Raw genomic sequence first — 19,430 nt, 5'->3', positions numbered from 1 at the left:
GAAGGAAGAAGCAGGTGTTTCACCGTGGTTGGGTATGGCATGTGAGAGGCAGAGACGCCAAGGATGACTCCTGGGCTTATCGCTTGGACAGCAATGGAGCGGCCACTAAGTAAAGAGAGGGAGAGGTGGAAGGGGAGGGGGCTGGAGCTCACTGTGACACGGGTCAAATGAACCAAGGTACAGTCACCAGACAGCTGCGCTTTATCCCACTTCCATTTACAAACGTCCAATAACAATGTAAAAAGTCATCCCATAGCTGGGGACATATATTTTAAAATGTATTTGTTTTTTATCTTGATGCCTCACTGGCCTTGGAAACATGCTAAGGCATAGCCAGGGTTGGAAATCAGTTTCCTGGTCTCCAATATCTGAACAGCGAAGGCGAACTCCACCCGACACCCCGGTCTCCAGGACAGTAAGACTCAGTTGTCCACAGATGTTTCTTTTTATCTCCATCTACTTTAACAAGCTTCTCGGCTCAGGAGGAAAACCTCACTACTCATTCCTTCCCACAATTCCTCCAGCAGCTGGAAACGTGGCTAATGTACTGGGTAGTTTATGTCAACTTGACATAAGCTGGAGTCACCCCAGAGGAGGGAACCTCAATTAAGAAAATGTCTCCGTAAGATTGGGCTGTAGGCCATTTTCTCAATTAGTGATCACTGGGGGAGGGCCCAGTGCATTGTGGGTAGTAACATCCCCGGGCTGGTGGTCCTGGGTGCTGTAAGAAAGCAGGCTGAGCAAGCCATAGGGAGCAAGCGAGTAAGCAGCACCCCTCCATGGTCTCTGCATCAGCTCCTGCCTCCAGGTTCCTGCTCCATCTTCCTTCAGTGATGGACTGTGACGTGGAAATGCAAACCAAATAAGCCCTTCCCTCCCCAGCTTGCTACTGATCACAGGTTTCATCGCATCATCAGTTGCTAAGGGTTACAAGGCAGGGCGTGAATGTGTTGGTGGGGGATCGTGGGAGGACTTCGGACCTTTGAGTGTTGAGATCTCAGTGGGCTGTTCTGTCGGCGTTTGGAGGCAAGTTCAAGTCAGTATGGCAGATGGAGGCCTGGCGTGTGGAGTTTCAGAAGGAAGTTTGAAGATTATGGGGCTGTTTGTTCTGTTGAGTTAAGATGCTGTGGTTTCAGTCAGCTGGAGGGGAAGAGCCAGCGCGGTTAACAAGGGGCCAGCACCACTACTGAGGTGAAACCTTTGCTTTGCTGAGACAATGGGCGCTGGCCAGCTGGAGCTGAGACTGAGCAGCAATTGAGACCAGCATCACGGAGGTGAAATCTTCTGGGAAGTGTCTCCTGAGAACCAGCGCACGGGAGCTGTGCCCCAGAGGCAGCCGAGGTTGTACCTCGTGCTGGGGGCCCGGAAGTGGTGGTGGAGTCACCCAGGTGCTACTGATTTTTAAGGCATAAAACGATGATGAAAAACAACTGAGGCCAAGTACTAGGTGAGGCCATTGGTGAAGGTGCAGCCTCAGTCGCAGTTGAAAGCCTGGGGACTAAAGGGGTCATGCAGAAAAGTAGCGGCTTGGCACCTCAGAGAGAGCCCAGGGGAAGCTTTCGGTGAAAGTGCAGCGCAGTTGCAGCAGAGACCCCGGCATTTTGAAGACGCCAGCACCATCGGTTGGTCACCAAGAACAGCGTCAGCAGTGCAGTGGAGGCTGCCCAAGCTTAGAAGGCAAGCTGTGTGTGCGACTGAGGGCAGAGCCAGAGACGTGACAGAGAAGCCCCTGGGAGGAGCTCGGAAGACCATGAATGAATCCAGACACTGGACATTGAGTTACTTACACTGTTTGAGTCTGGTTTTACTTTGATCTGATTGTGAGTCTGCCCTGGCTCTTCCCTCTTGAAATAAAGTATTTAGCTTGTTTTCTATTTTATAGGAGCCCGCCTCCTGCCCACAGTTGCAAGACTTTGGATTTTTTTTTTTTAAGGCTGAACTTTAAAGTGTTTAAATCTGTAAGGATGTGGGACTTTTTAAGTTTTTGAAGTGTTTTATATTGTGATGATTATATTAATTACTGTGGTGTTCGTGGGCTGAACAGGAAAGGAAAGGTTGTGGCTTTACCCTGATGTGTTTGTGTGTCAAGTTGACAAGGGATCAATTGTGCTGGTTAATTTTATGTCAACTCGACACAAACTGGACTTGTGCGAGAGGAGGGAACCTCAATTGAGAAAATGCCTCCATAAGGTGGGGCTTTAGGCAGGCCTGTAGGGCGTTTTCTTAATTAGTGATTGATGGGGAGAGGGCCCAGCCCACTGTAGTGCCATCCCTGGCCTGGTGGTCCTGGGTTCTATAAGAAAGCAGGCTGAGCAAGCCACGGGGAGTGAGCAAGCCAGAGAGCAGCACCCCTCCATGTTTGAGCTCCTGCCCTGACTTCCTTCAGTGATGGACAGTGGTGCGGAAGTGTAAGCCAGATGAACCCCCTCATCCCCACGTGCCTCATCGGTGCTTCTGGTGTTTTATCAGAGCAGTTGTAACTCTAACTGGGACACCCGGGAAGTGAAGTGGCCATCTCGTCCTCAACTTTGCCAGGTATCGTCGGCTAGGGCCCCAGAGGCAAGTCCTTGCCCCAGCACAGTGCCCAGTGACTGTCTCTAATTGAAAGCTTTCGCTGGGATCAAGGGACTGTTCCCCCAGCCACTTTCTTATAACCCAGGGCCAATTGAAAGGAATCTTTTTTTCTTCCTGCCATGATTAGCCAGTATTCTTCTCCTTTGTATTTTCCTTTTTGAAATCTTTGTATGTGCTCGTGTGTGCATGCCTATGTGTGCGCATGTGTGCATGAGCACCAGCCTGTGTGAGTGCAGACACACACATGCATGCAGAGATCAGAGGACAGCTTTGGAGAGATGTCTAGCCTTCTACCTTGTTTTGAGGCAGTGTTTCTGACCCTGAGAACCTCCAGGCAATCCTCTTGTCTCTGCTGCTGTCATGCAGTGGGGAGTGCAAGGGTTACAGGTGTGGTCTGCTGAACTGGACCTCTTGTGATTCCGGGAATCAAACTCAGATCACCTGGCTTGTGTCCTGAATGCTTTTACCTCCTGAGCCATCTCGCAAGTCCAGCGTTAGGCTTGTCCCTTTTCATGAGCAGTTGTTATCACCTCTGTCCGCTCTGGGTCTGGTTGAATTGGGCAGTTTTGATATGATGACGTCTAAGATGACCTGCAACTCTTACCTCTCTGTAACAGAGCTGCACATTCCCAGGGATCATGGGGAGAAAAAGGAACATCAGTCTACAAACCACAGCCTCATTTATCTAGTGCTTCTGTGTAGTGTTGGGTTTTTTATTATTATAACAGTATTTTAAAGTGACACGCTCTTCCAGAAAACAGGTTTGGTGTTGTTTTTCAGTAACGGTCATGTTTGGTCTCGATGCTAAGAAGGCCTAACTGAGGGGAAATGACAGACACGGTGTTTCCTGTGTCCTGCAGGCCTGGAGAGGGACAAGTTTGACAACAAGACGGTCTCCTTCGAGGAGCACATCAAGTCGGAGCACAACATGTGGCACTACCTGTACTTCATCGTCCTGGTGAAGGTGAAGGACCCGACGGAGTACACAGGGCCCGAGAGCTACGTGGCCCAGATGATCATGGTGAGTAAGGCTGCCTTGGCTGGTCCTGATTCCCAGCCCGTGGCTGTGTCACAGCTCAGAGGCCTCCTCTCAGGCAAGGGATGCTCTAGCTGGGGCTTTTCGTGAGCCTTTAAATAGGCCTGTCAATCACTGGGGAAGTTCCACAGGGCTTGTGTCATCTTTGTTGTCTAGGAAAATCTGTGACTTCAGTGCCCTGACAGCATCCTCTCAGGGAGAGCGTGTAGGGAAGTGCTTCCCACTGACGTCTCTAACCTCTGACCCCTAAACCCTGACCCCAAGCCTCCAGTCATCGCTGAGTTTCTCAGTTCCCAAATCTGGAGCTTTCGCGCATTGTCGCACGCAAACGGAGAGGAGTCATGGTTCACCACATAGATCCCTTGAGGTTTCCAAAATAAATCATTCAAGATGTCGTGTGTTTGGGAACGCAGGCGTTTCAGGGGAGCCTGGCGGGACATTGCTGGCTTCTGGCTTTAAAGGACAGGTGACTGATCCTTGTGCTCCGTGTCCTAAGAGGAGTTTTTGGTCAGCACCTGTGTGCGAGAGAGAGAGTGACGTAGGGACGAGTTTAAGGAGAGAGATGTCAGGAAAGGGGTTAAGGAGGGTGTCTCTAGATCTGATCCTGAGGGAGTACATCACCTACTTAGAGAAACAAAGACACAATACTGGTCACAGCCTACCCATCCATCCATCCATCTAACCAACAAACTTCTATCCATCCACCTGTGTGCCAATCCATCTATCCTCTATCTGTCTGTCCACACATCTATCATCTAGGCCGTCCATCCATCTAATCGATCTCTCCATCTATCATCTATATATCTACCAATCCATCTATCTTCTAGCCATCTATCTGTGTACACACACACACACACACACACACACACACACACACACACACACACAAACACTTGTATCAATCCATCCATGTGTCCATCTGTCTTGGTGTTGTCTTATTAAAAGTGTAGGTTGACACAGTGCTGATTTGCCTGCCTGGCAGCAGCCATGTGTCTCCCCACATTTCCTTTCTCTCCTTGTTCTCCTAAATATCGGGGAAGGTAATCAGCTCCCTAGGAACTCACTTGTGGCTGCGGTCACACACTCTGGACAGTGTTTGTGAGGGACTGACTCATGGCTGTGGTCACACACTCTGGACAGTCTTTGTGAGGAACATCTCCATCTGCTCACAGGAGAAAATGTATCTAAGGCACAGGACATACAGATGTGACTCGTGGTCATATTTTATCAATGTTTGAATAAATATAATAGTTTTGTGTTTATTTGTATAAAAGTATTTCAGAGAATACAGCGCAAAGAATGGTACACCCGTCTACAGTAGAACTCAGCTCAGCTGTGAAGAAGAACCAACTGAAAGGGAGTGTGCCAGGGGTGCCCAGTCATGTGACGACGATCTGTAGAGGCTGAAAGGCACAGAGTGACATCCAGTGGACAGTGATGGGGCGGGGTGTCTGTGTGTCTTGGGGAGTGATGAATACACAGGGCAGGGCTTGTTGTGTCTGTGTGTCCTGGACTTGTTGTGTCTGTGTGTCCTGGGGATGATGCACAGGTCAAGATGGGGTTAGTCTGCTGGATCAGTGAGGTCGTGCTCACACCCTCAGAGATATTAGTTAATTCTCACCATCGCTGTAACAAAACACCTAACAGACCTTGAAGGTGTGGAGTGTGTGTGTGCGTGCACAATCACATGTGTGGTGGGGGGTTGTAGATGCGTAGGTGTACATACACATGCTTGCACATGTGGGGGCCAGACGTTGACCTCAGGTATCTATCTGTATAGTTTCCTACCTTACATTTGTTCTGAGACAAAGTCCCTCATCAAATCTACATGTGGTGGTTTAACTAAGAAAGGCCCCCGTAGGCTCATATGCTTGGCTATTGCTCTGCAGTTGGCGGAACTGTTTTGAGGTGTGGCCTTGTTGGAGGAGGCATGTCACTGTGAGTGGCCTGAGAGATTTCAAAAGCCCACAGCATTCCTAGTTAGCTTTCTCTGCCTTGCCATATGGATCAATATGAGAGCTCTCAGCTACTGACCCAGCACCATGGCTGCCTGCCTGCTGCGTGTGTCCCACCATATGCACACGGACTCTAACCAGCTACCAATGTAAATCCTTCCCTCTGTAAGTTGCCTTGGTCATGGTGAGTTATCGCAACAATAGAAAGATAACCACAACACTACAGTTCACCATTTAGCTAGACGGGCCAATCAGTGAGCTCCAAGGATCCACTTATCTCCGTCCTCCCCTACCCCCCCCCCCCCCCCCCGCCCAGCACGGGGATGCAGGCACGCATTTGCCATGCCCAGCTTTTACAAGGATGCTAAGGAGCCACACTTGCATCCTGGTGCTTGCTCTGCCTGCTGAGCTGTCACCTAGCACTGAAAGATTCGTTTTGTTCATGGTCCCAGGGGTTCAGTCCATGACCTGCATTTGGGGCCCAGTGCAAAGCAATGTATCATGGTAGTGGGGTGTCATATAGGGGGCTGCTCGCCTAATGGCCAACAGGAAGCAGAGGCACCCACAACTTGACCCAAAAGAAGCAGAGTATAGCGAGAGCAGGAAGGGGCCAGGGCAAGATGGAGATCCTAAGTCTATGCCCGCATAACCTACTTATCCCAGTGAGGCCTCACCTTCCAATAGTCTACTCAGATAGTAAGTCCACCAGTGTGCTAATCCATCCATTGGGTCAGAGTCCTAGTGGTCTAATTGTCTCTAGAGAGATCCACATCCCCACGGTCACACCCACATGTGCCCTACTAATCTCACGTGTCTTATCCACCTGATCAAATTGTCAGTCAAGGTCTGTCACGCACCCAGGGCCTCCTGAGTTCCCCAGTTTCACTGCTCATAGTGGACTCACTTGTAGGAAGTTCTTAGAGGTGGCAGAAAAGCCAATTGGGACTTTTGAGTAATAACTGTTGAGTGTGGGTTCGATAGCGACAGAAATCCGCCGATGGTTACTACCAAGGGGATACTGTGTGTGGCCTAGCATAGTGTCCGGTAGTGGGGTGCAAGCTGGTGGGAAAAGGGAAAGATAGCATCACAGATGGTGTTTAGCAATGGGTGAAAACGAAGTGACAGTGTGGGAGTAGGCGGCTGGACACACCTGGCACAAGAGCCTTGGCCTGGGGAGAAGGTGGAGTGTCAGTGGCATACCAGAGCCCCTCCGGGAGGAGAAGAAGCTGTTTGGGTGTGCGTGCGTGCGTGTGCGTGTGTGTGTGTGCGTGTGTGTGTGTGTGTGCGTGCGTGTGTGCGTGCGTGCGTGTGCGTGTGTGTGTGTGTGCGTGTGTGTGTGTGCGTGTGTGTGTGTGTGTGTGCGTGCGTGTGTGTGTGTGCGTGTGTGTGTGTGTGCGTGCGTGTGTGTGTGTGCGTGCGTGTGTGTGTGTGTGCGTGCGTGCGTGCGCGTGTGTGTGTGTGTGCGTGCGTGCGTGTGTGCGTGCGTGCGTGTGTGCGTGTGTGTGTGCGTGTGTGCGTGCGTGTGTGTGTGTGTGTGTGTGTGTGTGTGTGTGTGTGTGTTGCCGTCAGGTATCTCTCTGTATCATTTCCTACCTTTTGTTCTGAGACAGAGTCTTCCGTTAAATCTAGCTGTGGTGGTTTGAGTGACAATAGCCCCTGCAGGAACTGGAGAATCGTGAATTTTTGGGACAGTGAAATGGATGGAACCTCAGTTCTGCCGAGATGTCTTAGAGATTATGAGTGAGTCCTGAACCTACCTCTTGCCCTCACCTGGAGCAGAGAAAGTGCTGCCTTCTCCCCAACAGACAGCAGTGTGCATGCTCAGGGACGGTACAGTGCGTGGACTGTTGCTCTCCATGAGTTTGTGGCACGTGTTGTTGTTTTGAGACAAGGTTGTCCTAGAATTCTCCATCCTCCTGCCTTCGCTTTCCTCGTGCTGGGATTATAGGTCTGTGCAGCCACCATCCCTGGCAAGTGTAGGGACTTAAATAGTTCTCACTGTGACAGCCCACATAGTGTGGCCATTAAAGCTGTCGGGATAGCAAGGCGTGCGAAGGTGGGGGGGGCACGCAATGGGAAGAGAAAGATATGGCAGAGGTGTAGCTGGGGACCTTCAGCAGAGGAGACTGAAGACAGACACAGGGCGATCAGTAAGAGGACAAGAAGGTGGCAGCGGCTCCAGGACGAGGCTGGACAGCCAGTGCTGGGTGGAGTTCAACAACCACAAGAAGCCAGGAGGAAGAGGCGGTGTGAACACTGGCTTCTGTGAGGTGGGAATCTCTTCCTGCAGAGGAAGACATAGTTCAGGGTTGACATTCCGAGCAGCGTTTTATCAGGCAGTCAATCCTTCTTGAATGTCTGAGCATCTTAGTTCTTGCTCACGGTCCTACCCATGCCTTCATATGCCAGAGCCCTTTTCCAAAACAGTTCAGGAGAGCTAAGAGCCCACAAGCTTAGGCTAATGTGAAGAGTCCTGTCCTAGCTACAAGACTCCATGAGAACGGGTTTCTTCCTGAGCTTTAGTAAATGGGAGAGGGAGGACCCATCAGCCCAAGTCTTCCATGTGGAAGGTTGTTCATTCTGGGAAGCTAGCATCTGTGTGTTACACACCCAACCCAGGCCTCGGTGGGGGTCTGGGAATGGGCACAGGGGGCGTAGTCCTGGCCCCCCATACAATTCCACATTCAAATCACAAGGCACTCATGGTGCCTCTAGGGGTTGGGATCAGAAAGCATTTTTGTGCTTTCCTGCCAGCAACGGGATCTGTGTGAGATATTAAGGAGAGCTCATCTGCCTGTGTCTTCCCTAACTCTAGGGTTGTGCTTCTTCATAAGCAGGGCACAGACGCTTGAGCTGGCACCGAGCAGAGCCTTCTGGGAGGTCGTTAGTGACGGTGTCTGTAGCTCAAGGCTGCGTGCGCACGTTTTCTCCTGGCAGGCAAGCCTTCCTCTGTGACCAGAGGATCTTGCCATCTTGCACTAGTATTCCCAAAATGAGAAAGGGGGAGGATGGAGCAGCAAAGCCAGGGTGGAGAAGTAGAATTCAGCCAGCTGGGTGAACATGGTGGAACCCCCTAGCCTTTCCTGGGAACAGCCTTCCAGCACCAGTCCCCCTACTCTAACTAATACAGTGACGGGCGGGCAATTGCCAATTAACATAGCCTAGTCTCTTGCCAATCAAGGTCTCAACCCGGAGAGCGCTCGCCGTTGGGATGGCGGAAGGCGGAAACCAGCGCCAAGTCATGGCATGGTACTTCGCAGCGCTCTGTATTTTGCCCATGTTTGACGAAACGGGTGAGAGTAGAGGTCTGATCTCCAGAGGGCACTGATATACGCAGGGCTGTCAACCCTGTGATTGGCCCCTATATGGCCACTGATATACTCAGAGCTTAACTGGGTGCTCGGCCCCAGCCTGGCTCTGGATCCGACCAACACCTTTTGTCTGGAGGTGGGATATTGGGTGTCAACCCACATGCAATCAGACATGCTCCCCAGGAGGCCATTAACAGCAGGCAATGTACCTCCTGTGCAGTGCTTTGCCTCGCACCCCGAACATGATGAGAATTAGGGCTTAAAGGCTGTCAGCCAAGCCTAAGGAGGCTACCTGGCCTTAATGGCAAGAAGGCATGAGTAATAAGGGCATGGTCTCCATCTGTGTGGACACCAGCCTGTATTAGAAAACCCGACTGTACAGTAGAATGAGGGGAGATTTCAGGGAGGAGCCACTAAGAGGTGTCTTTGCGGAGCCCTGCCAGCCAGCGGCCTCCTAGCTACTGTTTTTTTGTCCAGGGCCCTGAAATTGAGGGGGCGGCCAAACGAGATTGGCCCAGGGTTGGAGGAAGCCCTGGGCGTAAAGTCAGCTGGGGGGGTCTTCAGTGTCCAAGCGATGATAATGGACCTGAACAGGGTTGGTAGCTGCATCCACCTGTGCTTTAACAAAACTGGAAAGGCGGTTTAAGGGCCCAAGGACCAAAGGAGAGGAGGAGAATAATGCCCACAAGGGGTCCCAGAAGGCTGGGCAAGAGGGTGGTGAGCCAGGGGTAGGAGGAGAACCAGTTCTGATACCAGGACTCCTGTTTCTCTCTGGCTCGCTGGCATTCCTCCAGGGCCTTGGAAACTTTGTCAAGGCTCTTTTGTGCTAAGCCTGTTTTACTGACATAGAAGCAACATTCCTCTTTAAGAGCAGCACAGAGCCCCACCCCCCTCCTTGAGGAAAAGGAGGTCGAGGCCTCTGCGGTTTTGAAGAACTACCTCTGCAAGGGAATTGAGGGAGTCTTTTATTTCCTGAATCCCATCTCTTATATTAGAAATATCTTTATCAATAACTGTCTGGAGCTCAGCAAAACCTTGTTTGGAGGTCACCAAGGAGGCAATTCCTGTACCTGCCCGCACTGCACCAAGGCCCAAAATAGTGGCTATGGTGAGGGTCGTAATGGGCTCTCTTTTAGATCTGGGGTGAATGGAGATGCCCTTATCTACAAAGTTTAGGAAGTCTTCAGGGTAGTGGACGGAAAAGCGAGGGAATAGGAGAACCGTCACACACCAATTATGTTTTTGTACAAACAAAGGGGTAAAGAGGTAAGAGGCCAGGCCTGAAGAGCAGGCAAAATAAGTACCATTGAAGCTGGTTTGGATGTCTGAGGAGCCGCAAACAGAACAGAGATTGTTAGAGAAAGTGTGCTAGGCTTTTAGCTGTGCCCCCTAACAGTGGGGACCATCTCCCGTGCACAGTGTCGTCTGCGGAGGAGACGCATTAGGGGGCTTTCATGATATTAGCTACTTGATTTGACAAACAGCCCAGACCAAACCAGCTCTGCACATACAAGGAGGGCCCTGTGTATCCAGGGCACCTGTCTGTCCCTGGTGCCCTGATGGCACTGGCTGGCCTTAGGGTCCCTTAGCTACCTGCCTTGTAACCTTTTAGGGGCCACACTTGATAGCGCATCCCACTTCTAAGCTCCTCTTAATTACCTTGTGATCTCGGCATTTTTGTTGGCACAACAGTCTATTTTAACACACACGCACACAAACTGTAAGTTACCGTAGCAGAGTATTTTTAAATACCAGTGAGATATGAAATATGCACCACACAACAGACATGATATTGAGAGGTTCATTATTCTATGAGCATGGGGAGAGAAAGAAGGGGGCACCCGAGAAAGACGGACAGACAGACAGACAGACAGACAGAGGAAGAAAAACAAGAAAGAGATAGAAAAAGGAAGAGGAAGAGCAAGAGGGAGAGGTAGGTGGATTTGTCCTTTTATGTACTCCGGGGCAGGGGCATGCCCAGTGGTAGGGAGGCAATGGCATCAGAGGTTGCTAGGCAGACTGGGGCAGAATCCTAACAGCTGTGTTGTGGCTCTTTGCTCTGCATGCCAGCAGGGCAGTTGATATCTGAAATAAGTGTTAGACGCAGTTCAGGAGACTTGGTTCATCCCCAGCATGCTGGCCACCGTGCCGAAGGTTCGATGTGTATGGCTACATAAGGAGTCATCATTTCTTCAGGGACGTGTAAAGTGTTTGCCGAGAGAGTGAGTGAAACAACAGGTAATGTCTTTGTCTGTCTGGTAGCTGGTTATGGTTTACAGAAACATGCACAAAAGAGCTGTTACAGGAGTTTGAGGTTCAAGTTTCTCCCAGGGAAGTATTCTCCCTGTCTTGAGAACCAGAGGGTGGAGATGCAGCCCAAGATCATGCTCCACCCACTTGGTCACCTAATGTGGCCTCTCCTTGGCCAGGCTGCAGAGCAGTACCCCTCCCACACAGGTGCTCAGGACGCCTTAGTCTCCGAGCAGAGGAGCCTGGGAATGAACAGGTGGGGCTTTCAGTTTAGCTTGGCCTCAGGAATGGATCCTGCCTCGCAGCTATCGGCTATGATCCAAGGAAGAGGATTTATCAGTGCTCTGATAAAATGCACACAGTAACTTAGGAGAGGAAGAGGAAGAGGAGAGGAAGGCTTGGGTTCAGGAGTATAGCTTGCCGTGGGTGCCATTGCGGGCTAGAAATGGGAAGCTAAGCACTCACATCCCGGTGGGTCTGGAGCAGGGGAGGGAGAATGAGGCGTGGCCGCCACTCCCCTCCAGCCTGTGAGGTGGAGGCTCACATTCAGGAGCATCCCTCCTCTGGAAATGGCATCCCAGGTGCACCCAGAAATGCATCTCCTAGATGATTCTAAATCCAGTCCGGCAGAACATGAGGGTGAGCCATCCGGAGTGGCATGGTCTTTTCCGTGAGATATAAAAGAAAGCTAGTCGCTGGCCACTGTAGCCACACAAGGAGCAGAGAGGACTAATGACTGTGTTGGTTTCTGAGTCTGCAACTTGAAATCTGTCCTGTTTAGTTAAACCCTATTTGTGAGCAGCAGTCTCTGAGGGCAGGAGATGCTTGTATTCAAGGAAGACATGAAATTGCCTGAGAGTTATGTGTGCCTTGCTTTCTCCAGCGCCATTTTCCTGCTGGACTTCTTTCATTATTGTTATGTGTTATAATTATGAAACTATATGTTCTGTTTTCATTCCTTTTGATCTACATTAATTATGTAACTGGATCTAATGAAGCCAATTACATAACCACTTCGTTGTTCACCAAAACCTATTTTAAAGATTTTCAGGGCTTGATAAGACACTTTAAAAATGTTTTCATGGCAAGGCAAGCCAGAAGGGCTTTTGCAGTTCAAAACACACAGATAAGTCACCGTGCTCACCCAGGCAGCCACCATGGTCGCTGCGGCACTGTAAGTGGAGATGTGGGTCTTCTGGCCTAGAGAGATCTGTGGAAGTTCCTCACAGGGACTGCAGTGCTGCTCCCGCGCTCTACTCAGCACTCACAGAGAAGGTCCCGGAATCACCGCCTTTTAACATGTGTGCTCATCCCTTTAAGACCCCCCTTTAACGCTATTGCTACTGCAAAACTGAAGTGGAGTGTGCAGCAGTGTGGACCCTCCAGCTTCGTGGGGTCACTGCAAACTCTGTATCACATGAGAGGGAAAGGATTTGAGCTTCATAGTGTCAAAATGCTTTTGGTAGATGCGGGCGTGGGGGGGGGAGCAGGGCGGGGGGAAAGTGGGGTAACAAGGACAAGGGAAGTGAGGTGAGGCCTGGAGCAGCTCAGGGAGGAGGGCAGAGGGCAGGGTCAGGGCAAGGCAAGGAGTCTGAGCAGCACCTGGGCACTAATTGAGCTGATCAGAAACTGCAGCTGCTGGCCCGGAGTATGGGAAATTGTCAAGAAGCTTTGGAAGAGGGGTAATGGCCCGTATTGTGCCTTCGCTCTTGAATATTCCCTCTGATAAAATATGTATAGCGAGTCAGTCAGTGCGTGGACTGGAAACCAGGTGGACTAAGTAAAACCACAGGTGCCTCCTACTGGCTGTCCTGGGGTGAGCATCCATGGTTGGGGAATAGCCTTGGGTCAGGTCTGGGGAAAGAGTGAGAGGTCACATTGGCAGAGCCTGAGACGGTGGGTAGTTCAACGAGGTTCAGCATCCGCATGGTCCTGCCTCTGTGTGACTGTTAGTTAAACACTGTCTGCACGTGAGCAAAGCCCTCCTGAAGAATGGCAGTGGAGGGTCAGTAAAATCACACATGCTAAAGATATGGGGCAGATTCATCATTTCATCAAGGCTGCTAGCAACTAAGGGGGGCAGTGCCCCATTATACACTTGAGGGGACCAAAGCTTGGAGATGACTTGCCCAGTGTAGCGCAGGGAGTCTAAGGCAGCGCTGCGCCCATAGTGTGCTACACACAAATCCAGCGGTCAGGACCCCTGTATAATTCAGAGGCTCTCTGCTTCTGTCCCCCACCCCCCCCCCCCACAACAACACGCGCGGGCCTGTACAGAGAGGAGTGATTTTAAGAATTCAGCCCACAGGCCAGGGAGTAGACCTGGCCAGGAGACAGGAAGTCATATGACAGCCCTGCTGTGGCAGGGGAAGCCTGAGAGGAATTTTAATGGGAAGAGCGAATTGGCTGCTGGCCGGCTGGCGGGGAGGACATTGCAGGACAGCGCAGGCCTGGCTCTGTTCATTTGACAAGGACTTTCTGGGCAGCACTGTGCTCTGGACCATGATAAGCAGAAGTGAAGCATCCCCACCACGCCAGGACCCGTCCTTCGGATTCACAGTCCAGTGAAGCATCCCCACCACAGTCTGGCCGGGGAGAGGCAGGGCAGACTTGCCAGCACCAGCACATCCACTGTCCCCCACAGGAGACCCTCCCTGCTGCTCAGGCTGTAGTCCCTCCCTGGGCCTCCCACACAGGCTGGCCCCAGCCTGCTTTGCCAGGGTCATTTCAACCATGCGGTGCGCGTGCGCGTGCGTTACGCAGGCCTCACATCGCGTGCGCGTGCGTTACGCAGGCCTCACATCTCCCAGCTCTTTCATGTCATGGGCATCTCCACCACATCACTTCCGTTCCTTTGGTTCTTACTGGCCTTTAGTTTTAGTCTCTGTCTCTCTGTCTGTCCTCTGCCCTCCCCCTCCCTCTCCCTCCTTCCTCCTCCTCCGTGTTTTCTTAGTTTTGAGACAAGGGCTTACTCTGTAGCCCAGGCTGGCCCCAAACTTGCAATCCTCCTGCCCCGGCATCTTGCATGCCAGGATTCTAGGCATAAGCCTCCGACACGGCCTCCATGCTCAGCCGTGTGTTCTTACACTAGCTGGCTTTCTCTACTCAGGTTACGACACAAACCCCACTAGTACATTTACACAGACGTTTTGTTGCCTGTTGTGTTCCTAGTCCAGAATTGGTGCCTGGTGCGTAGTAGGCACGTGCATAGATTTACTAAACAAAGTAAACAGGGCAGGGAGCCACTGGGGCAGAGAGGGCAGAGCAGTGACTTCTGCATTGGGGACAGTTCACAGAGGTGACTGTGAGTGAAGCCGAGCCTTAAAAATGAGAATTTTGACACAAGAGACGGAGAGGAATGTTGTCCAGGCAAGATATGTGATTAAAGGGAGGAAGGGAGGGAGGGAGGGAGAGAAGGAAGGAAGGAAAGAATCTAAAGGAGTGTCTAAGCTTTCAGGCTGCCCATCATCTCATTCATGTCATGGTGTCTGTCACATGAAAACTGAGGTCAAACACACAGATCTAATATTGAAGGAAGGGAGATTCAAGTTAGAAGCCAAGGTACCCTGGGGGCGGGGCTTCCTGGGGGCGGGGCTTCCTGGGGACAGGGCTTCAAGGCATCCTGGCTTCTGATTCGCCAAATGTCTTGAAAAAAAAAAATGCACCCTTGTTGCTTGAGCCTCTGAAAGACTGATTCGCTCAGCACTTACTGTGTCCAGGCACCGGGCTGGGCCCAGGGACTCGGGCCAGTGCTCCCCTTTGCCTGGGAACGGAATGCCAGGGCAGTAAATAGAAAAAGCAGCATCATTCCTTCACCAGCTCACGGTGGGGCCTGCTGCAGACCTCAGGGCCTGTGAAGGGAGGCTGCCTTCAGGTCAGACCTGGGAACTTGAAGAGACTTGATAGGTCCAGCTGGGGCTGGAGAGGAGCCACAGGTGTGAAGATAAGGGGGCCAGGTGGCTAAGTAGGACCCAGAAACCAGAGTGCAAAGGGCTTGTGAGCTTGGGGCTTTTATTCTACCCTGGAAGCTAAGGGAAGCCCCTCAGAGAGTATTCACCCAGGAGTCAGGGCTGAGAGAGGTAGAAAAGGGACACTCTGGGGCAATGGTATGGCCAAAGGCGTTGACTCCGGGGGTAATGGCGTTTACTGCCAAACCTGAAGACTTGAGTTCCCAGGACCCACACTGTGCAAGAAAAGAAATGACTCTTATATTTTGTCCTGACCTACACACACACACACACACACACACACACACACACACACACACACAAAGAGAGAGAGAGAGAGAGACAGAGAGAGACAGAAAGACAAGAGACAAGAGACAGAGAGACAAGAGACAGAGAGAGATAAAGAGAGAATAAATACAGTTTTAGAAAGGAAGTATATCCATGGCCCACAAGAAATGACAAGGCATCTTGGAAATGACAGAAACATCTAGAGAGGTTTATTTCCTAGCAGCAAGGCAAAGAGCACACAGTGAGGAGATGGCACAGAATGAATAAAGTGAGTTCACTGACCTTGACGTCCTGTAGTTTGCTAGTCTGTGTAGTTGTGGGTGTTGAACAGTAGGAGAGGGGTAAGAGTGGCCTGCAGTGAGGAGAGGTGGTCACCTCAGGCTGGCTTCCTGTCCAAGCACACAGGGCCTAAGGAGAAAGTTCCAGATAGGAACTTAAAAATGAACTATTATGGGTTGCATGAGAAATGTTCCTCTTAGGCTCATGGGTTTGGACCCCTCGTTCTGCGGCTGGAGAAGCTATTTGGAAAGGCTGTGCGATCTTCCAGAGGCAGAGCCTTGGTGGAGAAAGTAGGCCCTGGGCCTTGAGGGCTTTAGCCCATCACTGCTTCCTGTTCTCAGATGTGAAGCATCCCACCCACGTGGTCCTGACTCCCACCATGAAGCCCTGAGCTAAAGCAAACTCTCTGCTCACAGGATGCTGCTTCCCAGGCGCTTGGTCACAGCTATTAGGAGAGGATGGTGTGTGTGTGCAATCCACAAAGACAACATTGTAGTCTTTGCCTTCAATAGGGTTTCCAAGGAGTGTGAACAGTGCTTGCTATGTAATAGGCACAATGTAAAGATTCCTTAGACAGGAGAGGTGGCTCAGTGGTTAGGAGCATGTGCTGCTCTTACAGAGGACCCAGGTTCAATTCTCAGCACCCCATGGTGAGTCCCAACTGTCATCACTCTACTTTCATGGGATCCAGTGCTGCCTTCTGGCCTCTGTGGGTACCAGAAACACCTTCAGTTCACACACATACACACACACACACACACACACACACACACACACACACACACACACACGAGTTACTTGCAGGCAAGCACTGATACACATAAAATAAAAATAAGTAAACCAAAATAGACATTAACTGATGATAAAGTCATATGTCACTCGTGTGCTTGGTGATTAAAGTCACGGGTTTTGACAAGGCTCCCGGGGAGGTTGTGTGGAGGGAGTAGTGAGGGGGAGGGGAGCCCTTCAGAAGAACACCCTGCTGCCAGTGGGGTGAACCTGATTGTGATGTGTCTGCCATGCAGATTTCACTCAACAAACATAGAACCAGAAAGGAGAAAGCTTTCTGTAAAAGAGTTTAGCTTTCACCAGCCAGGGCACCTGGACATGGTCTGGCCAGTCAGCAGACACCTCATGACCCAAGAAAATAAGGTTTTCTGTGCAATCAAGTGGCAGCCCCAGGTGATTAGAGTAAATGGCCCGGATATGCTGAGCACACAGGCCCTCCATTGTTTATTTCAACACGCAGAGGGACCTTCACATCTCTCCCCCTCATCACCCCACAAGAAGCTCTCTTCCTGCAGTGCCCAAGACAATCCTCACTTCCCAGCCCTGGTCATTACTGTAAGACCTTGCTGGATCCCCAGCAGCTTTCTGGAATAGTCGTGTCCACGCTGTGAGGAAGGAATGATGCGTCTTACTCAGAAACGCTGGCTCTCTTCCAGAGAGTAACAGATGCCATCGAAATGTGAGTTGTAGGAACAAGGGCTTGTACGGTAAGGCCGCAGGACCCTAGCTAATAGCTTTTAAATCGCCAGACCAGCCCAAGCCGCAGTCTAAGCAACCAGTGAAGGAGGCAGTTACTCTGAAAACATTGCCTGAGGTAGGTTGCCAGGCAAGCTAATTTCCATAAGGTTTTTGTGCTAATTATATCTTGGGAAAAAATCTTGAAAAAAAAAAATGCTGAATTTTATAAAAGAGATTCAGCATTGTATTTCAGAGATCAGCCGGGACGGGTGCTGATACTCGGAGATCCAGAGATGACTGTGTTTGAAGTAGAGCACCTGAGCTAAGTGACCTCAGCTCTCTGGGTCGGCTTCCTCACCTCTGAACGATGAGTGTCTTTCCTAAGCGCTCACGTGGATTTGCACCAAACTCGTGCCCACCGAGGTGAGCGGTTCATGGATGTTGCACACGTGCCTCAGCATCCCACTCCTGATGAAAAACTTGGCTTAGTTCAAATAACGCGGCTGGATTTAAATACTCCTCTGTATATACAAAGTGTCCTTAAGCCGTGCAGTGTTCAAGCAGTCTACTCTGAGGAGAGTGTGCTGTGTGTAAGTGAGCAGTGCTCAGCCTGCCTGTGCTTACTAAACACCAGACCCACGTCCTCACTGAGGTAGCCCTTGCGACAGTTGGGACTTGCCATTGGGTCTCATATTTAGAGTGTTAGGGAGACCATAAACACCAAGGTTTCTGATGGTGTGGCGGTGAGCCTTGCCTCCTGGGGAAAGGCCGGCCAGAGGCACCTGTATGTTGTCTGACCCAAACTCAAATTCTCACAGTCCATGAGCCTTTGTTAAACTGAAAGTTAGGACTCCATTAAACACAAAGAAACAAACTGTATTGTCAGGAACTCCGGTCACCTGAGCTGTCAAGGTCCTGGGGCAGTCTTTACCACAGTGGCATAAAACACCTACAGAGTCCAGAGAGGATATGAGGCCAGACAGGTCCTGAAGGGGAGCAGCAGCCTTGACGCTGAGGCTGTGCAGGGCAACCCTGACCGGCCATCCTTGCTTTCTCACGCTGTGATGGGAGCACCGGGCATTCAGTCTGTTCTCCAGAGAATACCTACAAGGCTCCGTCAGGCTCTTCCAATATTTGAAAAGTTCTGGTGCACGTGTGCTGGAGAAATCATAGTCTGGCTCTGGGCTCTCCTCCTGCCTCAGGGTTTTACCGTGATTCTGAACTCCTTCCACAGCCCTGTGGAGTGCTGAAAAGCAGTGAAGCGTGCCTGATGTGAAATAAATAACAAAAATCTCTAGTTCTCAAAAGCCCGGAACTCAGAAAGAACCTGATCCAGAGGTGGCCCAGTTGCACAGAGGCCTGGAGCTTTGCAAAGGGTGAACCCCCCCGCCCCGGGGTTTTCCTTCAGCTGCCTTGGATGTGCCAAGCCGTGCTCTCAGGGTCACAGGGCTGCTGACACTGAGCAGCCCTGTGCCTGTGAGAAAAGATGAATTCCAAGGACTTGGATGGGAAGCTAGGTGATTTCCAGGGACTCTGCTGGCTCACTTCTAAAATTCTGCTAACTCTTAACATTTGTCGGGAATCCTTACATCCACTTTTGAGTGTTGATTTTTTTTTTAAGTGAGATTTTGAGTGGTTAAAGCCGCTTCTTCACTGTGAGGAGGCACAGGTGTGCTGTGTGGACACAATTCCGTGCCTGGCCTCTGCCTGTCTAGTCACGCTGATCTGTTGCCCTCGCTGTTGGGTCTCTGCTGCAACCCCAGGAGGACACACTGAGTGGGAACAGACCCTGAGTTTCTCTCACAGCCTTCTGAGAGAACATCCCAGTACAGTCCTAGTGAGGGAGATGTGTCTCAGCTCCTGGAACCTATGCTGCAGGGCCTGGGAGAATCCCCCCTTCTCAGCCAAGGACACGGTTCCCCATGGAAGCAAGGAATCAGTCTGCGGGTTTCATTTTGAAGACACAAGCATCTGTCAATGGGCACACAGTGAGCTAGCTCATCTCACTCAGAAAAATCTCACTCACTTGGGAGACTCGGGACTACTTGACTTTATGTATGACGTAGAAGGCACTTGTCCCCAACTTGTAACCAAGAGTGACATTACAATCCACACCTGAGGGGAATCAGTGGAGAAGGGCAGGGTGCAAGACACAGAGGGAGTGTACAGCGGCTCAGTCAGGCAGAACTTTCAGGACTCTGGACAGGCTCCTTATCCCCTCCTGTGCTGATACAATAGGTGAATTAAACAAGTTGCTATTCTTTCATTATCTAGTGGGTAATGCGTGTGACAGTAACATTTAAAGTAGTTATGGATATTCAAC

General features: G+C 50.9%; 1 protein-coding gene across 1 annotated transcript in view; it reads left to right on the top strand.

The window, feature by feature from the left end:
• Positions 1–19,430, top strand: part of LOC127197744 (inositol 1,4,5-trisphosphate receptor type 2-like) — a 149,077-nt gene that overhangs the window by 105,113 nt on the left and 24,534 nt on the right. Inside the window, exon 20 of the mRNA XM_051155691.1 lies at positions 3,435–3,595. Coding sequence (XP_051011648.1) covers positions 3,435–3,595 — 161 coding nt within the window. The remainder of the gene's footprint in view (positions 1–3,434; positions 3,596–19,430) is intronic.

This window comes from Acomys russatus, chromosome 13, assembly GCF_903995435.1.
Source record: "Acomys russatus chromosome 13, mAcoRus1.1, whole genome shotgun sequence".
NCBI classification, from domain to species: domain Eukaryota; kingdom Metazoa; phylum Chordata; class Mammalia; order Rodentia; family Muridae; genus Acomys; species Acomys russatus.
The sequence above is the reverse complement of the archived record's forward strand: the minus strand, read 5'-3'. Positions and strand labels throughout refer to the sequence as shown.